The 16,480-nt window shown below is 41.8% G+C and overlaps 1 protein-coding gene across 8 annotated transcripts in view; it reads right to left on the bottom strand.

The window, feature by feature from the left end:
- The window catches only part of alkbh3 (alkB homolog 3, alpha-ketoglutarate dependent dioxygenase), a 55,200-nt gene extending 44,043 nt beyond the window's left edge, over positions 1-11,157 (bottom strand). For 2 of the 8 annotated variants that reach the window (XM_048545776.2, XM_048545786.2), the window contains exons 1-3: positions 9,446-9,731; positions 6,913-7,029; positions 1,757-1,854 (exon numbers count right to left, since the gene is read on the bottom strand). In XM_048545776.2, coding sequence (XP_048401733.2) covers positions 1,757-1,854; positions 6,913-7,029; positions 9,446-9,614 — 384 coding nt within the window. In that variant the 5' untranslated portion in view covers positions 9,615-9,731. The other 6 variants (XM_048545779.2, XM_048545778.2, XM_048545781.2 and 3 more) reach the window with 6 other exon arrangements.
- Positions 11,158-16,480: the final 5,323 nt, after the last annotated feature.

Below are 16,480 nucleotides of genomic sequence, written 5' to 3'. Positions count from 1 at the left end.
AGTTACCTATGCCCGAACTCACCCAATTGTTACAACAATGTATTTAAACATTAATTATCCCCATCACTCACACAGTTATCTCAGTCTTTCATCATTGTATAGTCACTATATAAGAAGCAAAATACAAAAGGCAAGGTAATGATCTAAGAAGATTTGATGTTATTATTTTCAATATTCCCATTGTGAATATAGGTTCTAAACTACACCTTGATTTTTGAAGTCAATAAAATTATCCCAAACATACAGTTATAGTTCTTTAATACCAGCAGCAAATCAATTTATTTATTTTGTTTCATCTATTTTAATGTGTTTGATTTGTTTTCTTCACCTTAAAGAAGGCTTACTAAATGTCAAAAGCACAAATGTTGCTTCTGCTTTTGGTTTCAGTATCAAAAGCCAAGGCAAAGATTGTAAAAATATAAAACACAAACACGTCGTGTTTCTTCCAGCTGAGATACAAAAATTCTAAAGATCAGAACGGTTTCCGGAAAAATTCAGTGCCATAAAAGAATTTCAAAATTAAGAATCTTCCCACTGTAATAGTTCTAATAAGTCACATTTGTGTTTTCTTGCAAGTGATTCTAGCCAGCAATTTTACATGCTTTGAAAAGAAACACAGCTGGAATTGAACATTCTGTATCCGTCTGGATTACATCCTTTTCATCCTTTACATCCTTTTGTGATGAGCAAAGCTTTACACAAAGCATTCGCTTATTTAGGATGCGCATCATAAACCCTGTAAACACATGGCAGAAATGTTACTCTGGTGGGATTTACAGTTGCAGTTTGTTTGAAACAGAAAAATTGGTGAGCAACTACTGTACTTCAACAAATTATACCATTAAATATTCAGCACTTTGTAAAACACCAAAGCCAGTGGCTAACATGTTACGAATGAATTGACTTGATTTGCCCCAGAATTAAAATATTAATATGCTACAGGACTGAGATGTCAATGCATGAAATACATTACTTTTCTAAAATGTTCTTCTTGCATCAAACAATATCCAAAGAGGAATATGTCTGAATGTTCTTTCCTCATGAGAAAAGTGTGCCTGCATTTGCAAAAACCTGTCTGCCTGAGGAAGTAAGTATTTTTAAAAAAAGAACTGTAGATGCTGTTTTTGTTGGAAACAAAAACAGAAATTACTGAAAGAACTCAGCAGTTCTGGCAGCATTTGTGGGCAGAAAGCAAAATTAATGCTTCAGGTCTTCAGAAGTGAATTACAGAAGTAAGTGCAGGTAACAAGGTGTACAGCTGGATGAGCACAGCAGGCAAAGCAGCATCAGAGGAGCAGGAAGGCTGACGTTTCGGGCCTAGACCCTTCTTCAGAAATCTTTCAGAAATCTGAAGAAGGGTCTAGACCCGAAACGTCAGCCTTCTTGCTCCGCGGGTGCTCTTTGGCCTGCTGTGTTCATCCAGCTCTACAACTTGTTATCTCAGATTCTCCAGCATCTGCAGTTCCTACTATCTCTCTACAGAAGTAAGTACTTTCCTTGTGTTCATTCTTACATGGTTTACCTGTGGAGTGAATGTAGAGATCTGCCTGGTAACTCTGTAGCTGATCTGCATCAAGCAAAATAAAAAGCTGGTCTCCACTCACAAAAGACACATTTGATTCCCATCGACTTTGGTTATTAGTGGTACGTACTATACGTCAGTAGATTTTGTCACATAACGCCTGAAAAATCGGACGCAATGTACTGAGCAAGATAGGATCACACACCTAAAAACACATTCCATTTGTTATATTACCTCTGTTGGATTTTGAAAGACAAATCTTCCATCAGCTGCAGCTTGTTGATTTGGTAGCCAGTGTATTCCAGCAACATTTTCTGAAGAATTTCTGTGAACTAAAAGTAAATGTTACACTACATTTTAAAATGCAAATATGACAAACACAAGATACTCCTTGACATTCTAAATTGGCATTTTCTATTCTAAGTACACCAAAGGTACAGGGAGTCACATAAAGACAACATTTCAAAAGTCAAAAGTTTGCATGCACTCACCCATGAAAATGTACGTTGTTACAAGATTATATCTCTGTTTAGAAAATTGATCTCTTTTTGTCCAGTCTCATATTAAAGTTTCTATGACAAATTTTTTTTTCTTCAAAAAGGGCCTCAAGCCAATTATTTTCATATCAATGACTTGTTCTTATCTCAGTAGACATATTCAACTACTTCTTTGTGGGGGAACATAGTCAGTAGAAATGATTTTGTGACATCTTCCTCAATTGACCTCTTACCCACAAACCATCCCCCACCAACTCCACTGAGGGAAGAAAACAACATTTTTTTTTAAAAGCTATTCTCACAAAAGCAACAAAAGAAAAGTGTGCTTCTTTGGATAAGATGTTAGATCTCCCAACCCCTGACACTAACTCATGAATCAAAGCAAAAATGTCTGTTTCAGACACAATAGTGTTGCGTTCACAGACACAAACAACAAGCAGCAACAACTGTTCCAAAAATTTGATTTGCCAAGTCTGTCGTTGGTGTTGCTAAGCACTTGGTGCCCTCATCTGGATATGCATTATAACCATGCAACTTGAGCGAATATGAGGAACACTGAAGGCTTTAATCACTTTGACAACCAAAATGGAACAGGGATTATTATGGGTTCTAGAAAGAAAGAAAGTAATTAACACATCTTTTTCAAGTCAATGTGAATCTGTCCAAATCTGTTCAGATCCCCGACCACACATTTTAGCTTCCTGCATTTCACCTCACAATTACTTTACTCAGCTTTGCAAAACCTCTTTCCACACTGTGAGGATTCTATAATCTATGACACTGCAAAGGCCTCCCTCTCAACATCTGGGGGCATGTGCCAAAATTGAGAGAGATGATTCACAATAGCTTGACATATCCATACTTGTGAGATCATACATTACAATATCCCAGACGCCACAGCACCATCCAGGGCTATTTCCCATCCCACCGGTAGGCCAGATCCACCAGAGGTGGTAGCATAGTGGTTTATGGTTGATAGGGAGCCCCCGAGCATTGGATGAGGAGTCTATAAAATCTCCTGGTATCAGGTAAAACATGGCATCAGGTCAAACCTCCTGCTAACTAGCACACTGCTAATGCATCAATTCGCCTCAGCACTTTGTGGAAACACTGAAGGTGATCAGACTGCAGAATACAATCTGGGTGAAGAACTTCAATATCTATTACCACGAATAGTTTAGAAGACCAAGTTGACAAGTCCTAAAGGACACAGCTTTTATACAGGGTGTACAGTAGGTCATGAAGGAACCAACAAGAGGGAAAAATGTTTTTGACCTCATCCCCACTAATCTACCAGTAGTATGACAACATTAGTAACAGTGACTACTGCACATTCCTTATGGAGATAAGTGCTGCCTTTATATTCATCTTCAGCCAGAGATGCTAAGTAAATGATCCAATCCTGAGGACTGCAACATCTAAGATGCCAGGCTTCAGTCAGTTCAAATCATACCATATGAAATGGCTGAGGGCACTGGATACTTGATCTAGGTGTAACAGCTGGGGATCCTGACAATATTCTGACAATAGTAACAAAGACTGCATCCCACAGTTAGCCATACCCCTAGCCAAGCTGTTCCAGTATTGCTGCAACACTGGCATCTACCCAGAAATGTTGAAAATTTCCCAGTACGTCCACAAGGGCAGCAGATACTCAGGAACACCACCACCTGCATGGTCCCCTTCGAGCCACACACCATCTCAACTTGGAAACACACCGCTGCTCCTTCATCGTCACTGGGTCAAAATACTGGAACTCCCTCTCCAACTGCACTCTGGGTGCACTTTCATGACATCAACAGCAGCACTTCAAGGAGGTGGCTCAGCTACACCATTTTTAAGGGCAATTAGGGACTGGCAATAAATGCTAGCTTTATCCAGCAACATTCACATCCTGTTAATGAATGAAAAAAGAAACAATGCTTTAAAACTGTAGAATAAATGTTTGCATTTCCAATACAAAACTCAAAGGGAGGAGAAGGGCAAAGCCATAGCTAACCACCTTCCTACAGGAAAAATCAAAAATGATTTATTCTGGGTTACCATCTATCAGAGAGCTGGAACAGATCCCTTGTGTGGGAGGCTCAAGGAAGGAGTGGGAGGGGGAACAAAGTCTTCAAAACAAGATGATTTAAAATACAATTGCTGCACTGAATAATTTCAAGCATGTTTGAAAATCGAGAAACCGAGTATATTCTTTTGATAGGGGTAGGAGGAACTGCAGATGCTGGAGAATCTGAGATAACAAGGTGTAGGGCTGGATGAACACAGCAGGACAAGCAGCGTCAAAGGAGCAGGAAGGCTGACATTTAGGACCTCAACCTTTCTTCAGAAATGGGGGAGGGGAAGGGGGTTCTGAAATAAATACGGAGAGAGGGGGAGGCGGATAGAAGATGGATAGAGGAGAAAATAGGTGGGCAGGAGACAGACAGGTCAAAGAGGCAGGGATGGAGCCGATAAAGGTGAGTGTAGGTAGGGAGCTAGGGAGGAGATAGATCAGTCCAGGGAGGATGGACAGGTCAAGGGGGCAGAATGAGGTTAGTAGGTAGGAGATGTTTTCTGAATGTAGACATTGTCATGGTTGGGGCCAAACTGGGAAGGCCTAAATGTGAACTGTAGTCCATTGGGAATGATCCGGTTTCATAGGCAGGTTTTCTGAACGTAGACAATGTCACGGTTGGCGTTTTCTGAACGTAGACATCCCCTTCCTATTAACCTCATCCTGCCTCTTTGAACTAACTTATCTCTTCCCTAACTCCCCACCTACACTCGCCTTTACTGGGTCCATCCCCGCCTCTTTGACCTGTCTCCTTTCCACCTAGCTTCTCCATGTCATATTTTGCTAAACAAGGCACTTGATAACATATACGCTGTCCAAAAAGCAACAAAAGGTAGATGTGACAGCACAAACCATGAAAAAATTATACTGACATCAAAACATTAGTAAAATCATTAATTATTTGAGTACTAAAACCCATCAAAATATATTCCTCTTCTGGGCAACTTGTGCAAGTTAAACATCCCATCACTTGTCATAAAAGATTTGAGAATTTTAGTCTCAAATTTGCTCCAGTCATTTCTTCTCCTCCACAACTGCGATCTGATATTTTTGACCAGGAAGCCTGTGTGTTCCATCCTGTGCACATTGTTACACATCAGTGCTTCAAACATTCTGGGCAAGTTCTGTCCTCAAGCAAAGAAAGAACTGTGGAGAGAAGAGGAAAGGAAATAGACTCCTGTTCCTCTGGAGATCCAAGCAAGACCGGTGAATTCAATCTAGAAAGCACAAAGGCCCCTAAAGTAGGAATCTTTAATTACAGAGGATGGGATCATTCTTTCCTCTCTGTAATTAAGGATGCCCTCAAACACATCTCTCAATTTCTCACACTTCTGCCCTCTAAACCCCTCTCCCCAACAACAATGATGATAGACTCCCCTTAGTCTTCACGTACAACCTCACCAACTTCCAAATCCAATGCATCATCCTCTGACATTTCTGCCACCTACAATCAGACGCCGCCACCAAAAAGATATTTCCTTTCCCACTCCTATTTGCTTTCGACACACACCATTCACCCCATGACTCCCTTGTCAGCTCTACACTGCCAACCAACTTCTCCATCACAGCCGGTACTTTTCCCTGCAGCTGCAAGAGCAGCAATACCTCCTCTCTCACCTCTGTCCAAGGGCCCAAACAATCCTTCCAGCTCCAACAGAGATTCACCTGCACGTCATCCAACCTGATCTATTGTATCATTTGCTGCCAATATGGTCTGCTCGATATCGGGGAGACCAAACACAGACTTGGGGACCAGTTCGTAGAACATCTGCGCTCTGCACTAATCAACACATCTGACCTTCTAGATGCCATCCATTTTAATTCTCCCTCCTACTCCCTGGTGACATCTCCATTCTTGGACTCCTCCACTGTCAGAGTGAGGCCAAACATAAACTGGAGGAACAACACCTGATATTTCACCTTGAGAGCTTACAGCCCAATGGCCTCAACATTGACTTGGCCAGCTTCAAAATCTCTCCACCCCCAGCCTTATCTCATGTCCAGTCCTCCCCCTCTTCCTTGCCTCCCTGACCTACTTGTCCATCTTCCCACTCACCTATCAGATCCATCCTTTCCATCAGCCAATCACAATAACCTCCTAACTGCATCCATCTATCACCATCTCACCTATTCTTTCCCCAGCTCTACCCCCGTCCCTCTAGTTACTTCTGCCTCCCCCTCCCTCTCCCCAGTGCTGACGAAGGGTTTTGGTTCGAAACATTGACTTTCTTGCTCCTTGCTGTCTGACCTGCTGGACTGTAACCTGCTGTCGTTTGATTTCAGACTTTGTCTACCCCAGTCCAACAGTGGCACCTCCACATCACTACGAATGTTCCTTATTTGTCAGTAGTCTTAGACTGCAGTCAGTGAGCAGATAAGAACACTGGAATGGAGTAGTTTCATAAACATGGAAAACATAGAAAACAGGAACAGGAATAGACCGTGTGGTCCTTCAAGGCTGTTCCACCTTCAATATGATCATGGTTGGTCATCCAAGTCAGTACCTACTCTCCCTTTCTCCCCCATGCCCTTTGATCCCTTTAGGCTTGAGAGCCATATCTAACTCCTTCTTGAAAATATTCAATGTTGTGGTCTCAACCACTTTCAGTGGCAGAGAATTCCATAAGCTCAGTACTCTCTGGCTAGAGAATTTTTCCTCACTGAAACAAGCAAAACAGCGACAAAACTCAGATTATGCTCTCTCCACTTTATTTATTTTGGTTAACCACAGATCTTTCATTCATCCCAATACGTTAACACATCTTTAGATTTCCCCGTGCTTGTGGTCATTTTGCATCACAAATAAACCCATTCCTCTAAAAGAGTTTCAGTACCTTGATGTGATCTTACAGTGGTCCTATTGTGGTCTGCCCATGCACCTTGCACCCTTGCCCGCTGTCTTTTGTCTGCCATGAGTCTTGTAAATGTCACTTCTTCACTACCATTACTGACTGGAAAAAAAAGGAATTTGAATTCAGGTTGTCAGTCCAACAACTTACACTTACATAGCCACATTGCCGTACTGAAGCATCCCACTGCACTTCAAAGGTGTGCTATGAAACAAAATTTGACATCAAATCACAAAAGAATATACAACAGGTTCTGATCTACCACTGCTGGGATGACTAATATCAGGATTGAGCAAGAGGTCAGAAAGAGAGAAGTGTCGAGCTCCTTGAAGATTGCATGACTGCAGGTCATTGCAGAAATGTACAGTCACAATCAGAGAAGAAAACTTGGAGGAATATTATAGAAATGAAGTTCTGTCAAACCAGTAGCATTACACATCAGTGTGCTCAGGGGTAACAAGCGAATTGAACTTTGTACAACCCAAGTTATGGGCAGCAATTTTGGAATAATTTCACATTTATGGAGCTTGGAAAACGGACAGCCTAGCATTGGTACAGTGAAAGCCTTGAGGTAGCAAAGGCCTAGATAACATTTACAGCTATAGTTGACCTCAGGGACGAGCCAGGGATGGAGATTGATAATACAAGGGTAAAAGTAGGTGTTCCTGGCCACAGAGTGGATATGTAGTTGGATACTAATCCAGGGCCAAATAGGATGCCAAGTCACAAATCATCAAAGAATAGCTAGATTGGGAGATACAGTTGGTAATGAAGGGACATTATATTATAAGGAAGGAATTTTGATTTGCATCTCACTGTGGAAACTAATTAGGATGCGACTTCTAACAAGTGCAAAATTTAACAGGGTTATGGCAGAAAATGGGTCTGGATTGAATAGAGGATTGAATGATTACATTTTGTTTGCAAGAAAATCCAGAAATTGAAACACTTTCAAATGTTGAACTTTCACTTAGAAATGTTTAGACAACAAACAACAGACGACTGCCAAACACAAGGGACTAATTCACCAGACTGGCAAAAGTTTCCTTTGTGCAATGATAATCCAACTAAACTGCAGCGTTTTCACACACCATGTAAATTTTCTGGGCTAGGTTTCCTAAAATCCTACTTATGTCCTATCTAGTAAAATTGGTCTTTCTACTGGTTAACACTGAGTTTATTTTCCAGGCATTGTAAGTTTAAAGGGTTAGCAGTCACAGTGCTTACTCTAAAATAAGCAACAGCTATAGACCAGGAGATCTTTCTTATGGAGTGTTCTTAACCACCAGAGCTTCCTGCAGCCTGTCACACAGGAAACAAGTACACTTATCCAGTATACAAACATAATGGATATTTTGCTGCACTCAGAGGAACAGGCAGAAATCATTGGATTTGGATCTGGTGGCTCAGTGCATTAAGTATACTATCTGTGGCTCAGCACATTTTACTGAAGATAGATTTTTTGTGGCCTTGAGGATGCAAATAGAAAGCAAAAAGAAGTACTTTAAAATGGGTCATTTTACGTTCAGTGTTTTTCAAGGTGCTTAACAGTCAAGAACTTTACTTCAGGAAAACCTTATTATTGCTAGTGAAGCAAATGGGTTAGACAGGTTGCATAGAGTGAGAATCCAGAAAAAAAAACACAAAAATCAATAATGTGATCTGATTTCAGGTTGATGTCAGCTAGAGCATCAATTTTCCAAACAGGCCCAAATAGTTGCCTACATGCATCCATGGAGGGAGACTGGAACGTGGCTTAATATGACTGAAGAGCAGTATCAGTGAAAGACTTACATTTATACAGCACCTTTTTTTTTAACCGCAGGTCTTAAAGTGCTTCACAATCAAGTACTTTTACTGAGAGGACATCATTTTGTAATGCAGGAAACACAACGGGCAATTTTTGCAATGCAAGTCCTGCAAACAACAAGGTCCAGAAAATCTGTTTGCATGATGCTGAATGAGAGACAAATATCAACCAGAGCACCAGTATAACACCCCTTCTCTTATGCAAAACGGTTCTATGAGATCTTTTATATTGACCCATCACCTTGGGCTCCAACAGACTGAGTCAGTCTGAGGTGGTGGCTGCTGAATTGAGTTAGTGGCAGTGCTGAGGCCAAGGATCAGCTAACTCGATGGGCCAGATGGTCTCTTTCTGCACTGGGGGATTCTATATTTCTATGAGAGGTAGCTGGGGGTGGGGGGTCGCCCCAGTCACTAAGGGTTGTTCAGTGCTAATGGGGTCGCTCCAGCTACAAAGGGGGTCTCTCTAGTTGCTGCGGAGTTCCCTAAGGGGGTCTCCATGGTTGCTATGAGGATTCCTAGTTATTAAGGGAGGGGTCTCTCCAGTTGCTATGGGGATCTCTAAGTGGGTCTCTACACACTGCCCTCCAACCCCACCACACCCGGGCACCTTCCCCTGCAACCGCAGGAAGTGCTACACTTGCCCCCACACCTCCTCCCTCACCCCCATCCCAGGCCCCAAGATGACTTTCCATATTAAGCAGAGGTTCACCTGCACATCTGCCAATGTGGTATACTGCATCCATTGTACCCGGCGTGGCTTCCTCTACATTGGGGAAACCAAGCGGAGGCTTGGGGACCGTTTTGCAGAACACCTCCGCTCGGTTCGCAATAAACAACTGCACCTCCCAGTCGCAAACCATTTCCACTCCCCCTTCCATTCTTTAGATGACATGTCCATCATGGGCCTCCTCAAGTGCCACAATGATGCCACCCGAAGGTTGCAGGAACAGCAACTCATATTCCGCCTGGGAACCCTGCAGCCCAATGGTATTAACGTGGACTTCACCAGTTTCAAAATCTCCCCTTCCCCCACCACATCCCAAAACCAGCCCAGTTCGACCCCTCCCCCCACTGCATCCCAAAACCAATCCAACCTGTCTCTGCCTCCCTAATCTGTTCTTCCTCTCACCCATCCCTTCTGCCCACCCCAAGCCGCACCTCCATCTCCTACCCACTAACCTCATCCCAACTCCTTGACCTGTCCTTCTTCCCTGGACTGACCTATCCCCTCCCTACCTCCCCACCTATACTCTCTCCACCTATCTTCTTTTCTCTCCATCTTCGGTCCACCTCCCCCTCTCTCCCTATTTATTCCAGTTCCCTCTCCTCATCCCCTTCTCTGATGAAGGGTCTAGGCCCGAAACGTCAGCTTTTGTGCTCCTAAGATGCTGCTGGGCCTGCTGTGTTCATCCAGCTCCACACTTTGTTATCTCTACAAGGATTCCCAGTTGTTAAGGGGGGTCTCACCAGTTGCTATGGGGATCCCTAAGGGGGTCTCTATGAGGATTCCCGGTTGTTAATGAGGGTCTCTCCTGTTGCTATGGGCATTCCCCGATTGTTAAGGGGGTCGCTCCGGTTGCTATGGGGATCCCTAAGGGAGTCTCTATGGTTGCTAAGGGGATTCCCCTGATTGTTAATGGTGGCTTCTCCAGTTGCTACGGTGATCCCTAAGGGGGTCAATATAGTTGCTATGGGGATTCCCGGTTGTTAAAGGGGTCTGTCCGGTTGCTATGGGGTATGATCCCGCTCGCGCTCCCACCTCAGGCCCTGATTTCCGGTCGTGTTACCACCCTCTGGCTCCGGTCGGTTTCCGTCGGCAACAGGGAGCCCCGGAGAATCGTTCCGGACACTCCTTTCGGTTCCGCTCCCGCGGGCTGAGGGCAGCAGAGGCTCACCCGGGAATCTGCCGCCTTTTTAGGGCCGCGGAGCTCCAGCCTGGGCCCTGGGAAATTGTGCCGGAAAAGCGGAGCCCGAGAAAGTGTGGGCCTCGGAGCCCAGAGGCACATCCAATGAGAGGTCTCCAGGTATTCCTGAGGATTCTGTCCCTCACACGTCCCCCAAGAATGATAAATAACCTCAAGGATATTCCAGTGTCCTTCACCTCTTTAAGGATTTAGAAGGGCTTTTAACACGAGCATAACGTAAGGGGTAAGAAATAATGAGGCAAACAGGAGGAATGGGAAATGAGATGGAGGGGAGACAGAGGGAGAATATGTTGTCAAACAGACAAACCTTGGTAAGTTACTACATTACATCTTGTAGATGGTACAGTCTGCTGTCAGTGATGGGGCTGGGGGCGGGGGGCACTAGTCAACGTGGAAGTTGGTGGATAGGATGTGAATCAGGCAACCTTCGTCCTGAGTGGTGTCAAACTTCTCAAATGTTGATGGAGCTGCATTGTTTCAGGCAAATGGAGACTTTCCCTTCACAGTGGTGACAGGTTATGAGGAGTCAGGAGGTGGATCATTCACTGCTCAAGTCCTGACCTGTTCTTGTACAGCCACAGAATGTTATATATATGGCTGATCCAGTTCAGTTTCTGAACAATGCCAACCCCTGGGATGTTGATAGTGGGGATTCAGCCAAGGAAATGCCATTATTGATTGTCAAGGGAAGGTTTCGAAAGCTTGTGATTTCAAATAAACTTGTTGGACTATAAATCTGGTGTCATGTGTGACTTCTGACTTGATTAGAAACTGTGATTGCCTGGTATTTAGGTAGCAAGGAGCGTTTGTTGCCACACAAAAGCCCAAGCTTTAATGTTATCCAGCTCTTGCCACATGTGAACATGGACTGATTCAGCTCGAAGAGTTATGAATCATGCTGTACATTGTGGAATTATCAGTCAAAATCCATCCTCCTGACCTTACAATGCAACGAAAGTCATTGCTGAAGCTGCTGAAGGTTAGGGCTAGGGTTAAGATGCCACCCTGAGGAACTTCTGGAGCATTGTCCTATGGCTGAGATTAATCACTGGCTACAAAAAACGTCTTTCTTTGTGCTACATTTGAATCCAAGTAAAGGGTTTTTCTCCCACTCCCCACTGACTCCAGTTTTGCTAGGGCTGCTGGTGCCACAGTTGGTCATGTAAGGTATGAAACAGAAGCGGAAGTAGACCATTTGGCTTCGCGAGCATGCTCTGCCAGTCAATAAGATCAGAACTGATCTATTTGTATTCTGAATTCCACATTCCTATCTACCTACAATAACCTTTGATTCCCTTGCTTAACAACAATCTTATCTGCCTTCATCTTAAAATGTTTCAACACCACCACCTCCACTGCCTTCTGAGGCAGGAAGTTCCAAACCCTCAGAGGAAAAATATTCTTCTATTCTCTATCCTAAATAGGTGATCTCTGATTTTTCAACAGAACTCTCGAGTTCTGGACTGACCTTCAAAGGAAAAACTTCATTCTCTTGTCAAGACCATTCAGGATGTCACATACTTCAATCAAGCAACTCCTCAGTCTACTAAACACCAGTGGAATAAAGCCCAGCCCAGCTAACTTATTCTCATGAAATAATCTGTTCAATTAGTAAATCTCCTTTGAACTGCCTTCAGTGAATATACATCCTTCTGAAAAAAAACTGCACACAGTATTCAAGAAGTAGCCTCACCTCTATAACTGAAGCGTAACTACTTTTATGTTAAATTCTTCTTGTAATAAAAGATAGCATCCTGTTAGCTTTCTTGGTTACTTGTGCTGTACCTGCATGCTATATTTTTGTGACTCGTGTGCCAGAACACCTAAGCCACTCTGTGTCTTGGAATTCTGCAGTCATTCTCCATTTAAACAAGAATGCACCTTTTCATTCTTCCTGACCAAGTAAACAACTTTACTTTCCACATTTTAATCCCTCTGCCAGATTTTGGTCCAGCCACTCAACCTATCTCTATCCACCTGCAACTTCACAGCATACCTTCCAACCTATCTCGATGCCTTCTGTGAACCGAGCTACTATAGCTTCAAGCTCCTCATTTCAAGTCATTGATTTAAATAAATAGTAAACAAGTGTAGTCTGTTTAAAGGCTCCCCTTTACCTACAGCAAGTAATTTCTTCAAAGAAGAGCAACAAAAAGATTATACATGATTCCTCTTTAATGAAGCCATGCTGACGCTTCCTGATTAACTTGAATATTTCTAATTGCATAGATATAATTTCCTTAGTGACTGATTCTAACACCTTTTCCACAACAGATGTCAAGCTAACTGGCCAATAATTTGCTGTTTTCTGCTTCTCTCCTGTCTTGAATAGAAGACTTATTTTTGCTACTTTCCAGTCTGATGGAACCATTCCTGAATTGAGGGAATGTTGGCAAGTTCATACCTACTTCTTTAAAGACCCAAGGTAATCCACATGGATCCGGAGACTTGTCAGCTCATAGCTCTATCAGTAACAGTTCTGTCTTGATTGAAATTTTACAAAGTTTCATGTCCCTTCCACCTCCTGTTTTACAGTTATTACTGGAATGACATTTTTTGTAAACCTTAGTGAAGGGAGAAACTATTAACACCCCATTCTTGCAGTCTAGAGGATCAACATTTAATTTAATTCCTCTGTTGCTTTTTAAATATTCTTAAAGCTCTTACAATCCGAATTTTATATTTCTACCTAGTATCCGCTCATACTTTCATTTATTCTGCCTAATTAACTTTTTCGTAGTTCATATTCGCTGCCATTCTTTTAATTCTAACTAATCATCTGACCTGCCATTCTAGTTTGCAGAGTCACATGCTTTTTTCCTTTAGTTAACCACAAATGGTGGGACCCTATCTAGAATTTTTCTTTATGGTAGGAATACACTTATTTTGACTATTCTTTCATATCCCCTTAAATGAACTGCATCTTTATTGATCTCTTCCCTAGCCTAGAATGCCAGTTCACTTAGCTAGCTCAGTTTTCATGCCCAAACAGTTTTCTTAATATTGTTTAAAATACAAGTTTTACATCTAGTCTTCTCCCTTTCAAACAGGATTTAAAGTTCAATTATATTGTGGCCAGTGCTACCAGGGGATGCCTTTGAAGTAATGAATGCATCCTGTTACATTATAAATTACAAAGTCTAATGTAACCTGTTCTGTCATCAGTTCCAGATCATATTTCTTTGAGAAATTACCTCAAAAAATTTGAGGAGCTCTTCATCCAGGTTAATCTGAGTCCTGACTTTTCCAGTTTATTTCAATTGTTCAAATGCCATTGTTGATTAACAGTGTAACATCTTCAGCTTTTTCTAGTTTCCTTTTCTTCTTGAATGGCACGTACTCAACATTAAGGAAGCGTCAGCATGGTTTCATTGAAGAAAATTACAGCGTGGGAACAGGCCCTTTGGCACTCCAAGCCTGTGCCGATTCAGATCCTTTCTCAACCTGTCATCTATTTTCTAAGGGTCTGTATCCCTTTGCTCCCTCCCCATCCATGTACCTGTCCAGATACATCTTAAAAGACACTACTGTTTCTGCGTCTACTACCTCCACTGGCAACACGTTTCAGGCACCCACCACCCTCTGCGTAAAGAACTTTCCACGCATATCTGCTATAAACCTTCCTCCTCTCACTTTGAACTCGTGGCCCCTAGTAACCGAGTCCCCCAGTCAGCCTTCAGAACTGTAATCAGCTTCATGTAAACAAATTTCTTCTTTCGCTTGGTGCTATTTTTGTTGTTTAGTTAATGTCTGTTCCTGAGACCTTTAAAGTGCTAACATAGCTCACTTATTTGTTAACAGAGTGTCCTTAATATCCTCCTCCAGAGCCTGTTTGTGCAGCTTTTCTCTTACATTATTTTGTTTCGGTTGCTTTATTTAGTACCTGGAGGTGTTGTGGTGTCCCTGGGTGGGAAGGGGATACTTGTAATTGTTATTTTTCAAACTATTAAAGAAACTAATTTTTTTTTAAAAAGGATTTTGTCTTCTCAATGAAGGTGCTTTTATAACACTAAAATTATTTAAAGCCTCATTGAAAATTCATTTATTTTGAGTACTAAGATAGCTGTACTAGTTTCCATTATTCTTTTTACATCTTTGTCGAACGGCTTTTAAAAAAATTTGTAGTACATTAATAAACCTAAATGAATAATAAAATTATATCTTAATGTAGATAAAAGCATATAAGTGGCCATATTGGTCACTGTAAAACATTTAGACATTTGCTGTGTCCGATGGAGTAGAGGAACTGGAGAGACCATCACCCTCCGTTGTCGACAGGAAATAGGGTATTATATTTTGTGATGCCTGTTCATTTTTAGTGACCAAAAGTATTCAAATGTTAAAACTGAAAGAACTGTAGATGCTGTAAATCAGGAACAAAAATAGAAGGTGCTGGAAAAGCTCAGCCACTCTGGCAACATCAGTGAAGAAAAAAACAGACTTAATATTAACTAAGTTCCGAGGAAGGGTCACCAGACCTAAAACATTAACTGATTTTTAAACTTTTTTTCCCCCTTTACTGATGCTGCCAGACCTGGCTGAGCTTTTCAGCAACTTCCGGTGTTTAAAATGTTGTATAGTTCCACGAAAGCTTCCTGTTACAATACAGAAATCTTATTTTTTAAAAAAACCTTTGAGGTAGAGGTATAGCTCAGCAGTAGAGTATTTGACTGTAGATCAAGAGGTCTCCAGTTCAAATCTAGTGCCCCTTTACACAGACACCTTGACTGAACATCAGCTGTGTTTCAACGTGCTGAGGTCTGGTTGGACACAGTAGGTAGGAACTGTAGGGGCATTTTGACTCAGTCAAACGACCCTAGTACCTTCACTTTAGATATACAAGGACATTGCCAGGTTTGGAAGATTTTAATTATAGCAAGATATTGAATAGGTTGAGGTTAGGTTTACGGTGAGTGGAGAAAGATTTAAAAAAGGACCTAAGGGGCAATGTTTTCACTCAGAGGGTGGTACATGTACGGAATGAGCTGCCAGAGGTAGTGGTGGAGACTTATACAATTACAACATTTAAAAGGCAGGCAGCTGGATGGTTATATGAGTAGGAAGCATTTAGAGCAACGTGGGCCAATTTCTGGCAAATGGAACTAGGTTAATTTAGGATCTGTTCGGCATGGACAAGTTGGACTGAAGGGTCTGTTTCCGTGCTGTACAACTCTAGTGAGTTGTTTTTCAGTAGATCCAAATGCAAGTAAACTTTGATGAACAAGAAGCTTCCTGTAGTCTTCACACTGATATTGAATGTCTGCACCCACGGCAGTTACCCATATTCCAATACTATGGGTGCAAAATCAAGAATTTAAACCTATGGATGCACATACTTTGAAAAACTAAACCATCCAGTGATAAACTAATTCAAGCCCCCTATCAGCCTTCATCTTTAATATTCAGTGAGTCAACTTAACAGACCAGTTATCACAATAATCAGAATTTCAAAAGTAGAATTTCACAAAAACAAAACTTTATTTGTTCGCCACACCTAACGAACAGCATCACTTCTGGTTAGTGAAAGCAATCAATATTAGTTAACACACAACTGTGGACTGACAATTAATCTCATCCTTTCTGTTGCACCTTTAAACACCAACAAAAAATGGGCAAGATCCTACAATATTTTCATTCAGCTTACTAAATTAGGACACAAGCTTCATACTGAATCAGTTCAGCACTGTTGAATCAATATTTATGTTCAAAAATATCATGCAGTTTTAATGCCACTAGAATTTATTTTAAATATAACAAAGCAAGCCATACTTAGGTAGTATGCTCATGCTGAACTGATGGGGTAAATTTAGATTAGGGTT

The sequence above is a fragment of the Stegostoma tigrinum genome, chromosome 17 (assembly GCF_030684315.1).
Source record: "Stegostoma tigrinum isolate sSteTig4 chromosome 17, sSteTig4.hap1, whole genome shotgun sequence".
Taxonomy (NCBI): Eukaryota; Metazoa; Chordata; class Chondrichthyes; order Orectolobiformes; family Stegostomatidae; genus Stegostoma; species Stegostoma tigrinum.
The sequence above is the reverse complement of the archived record's forward strand: the minus strand, read 5'-3'. Positions and strand labels throughout refer to the sequence as shown.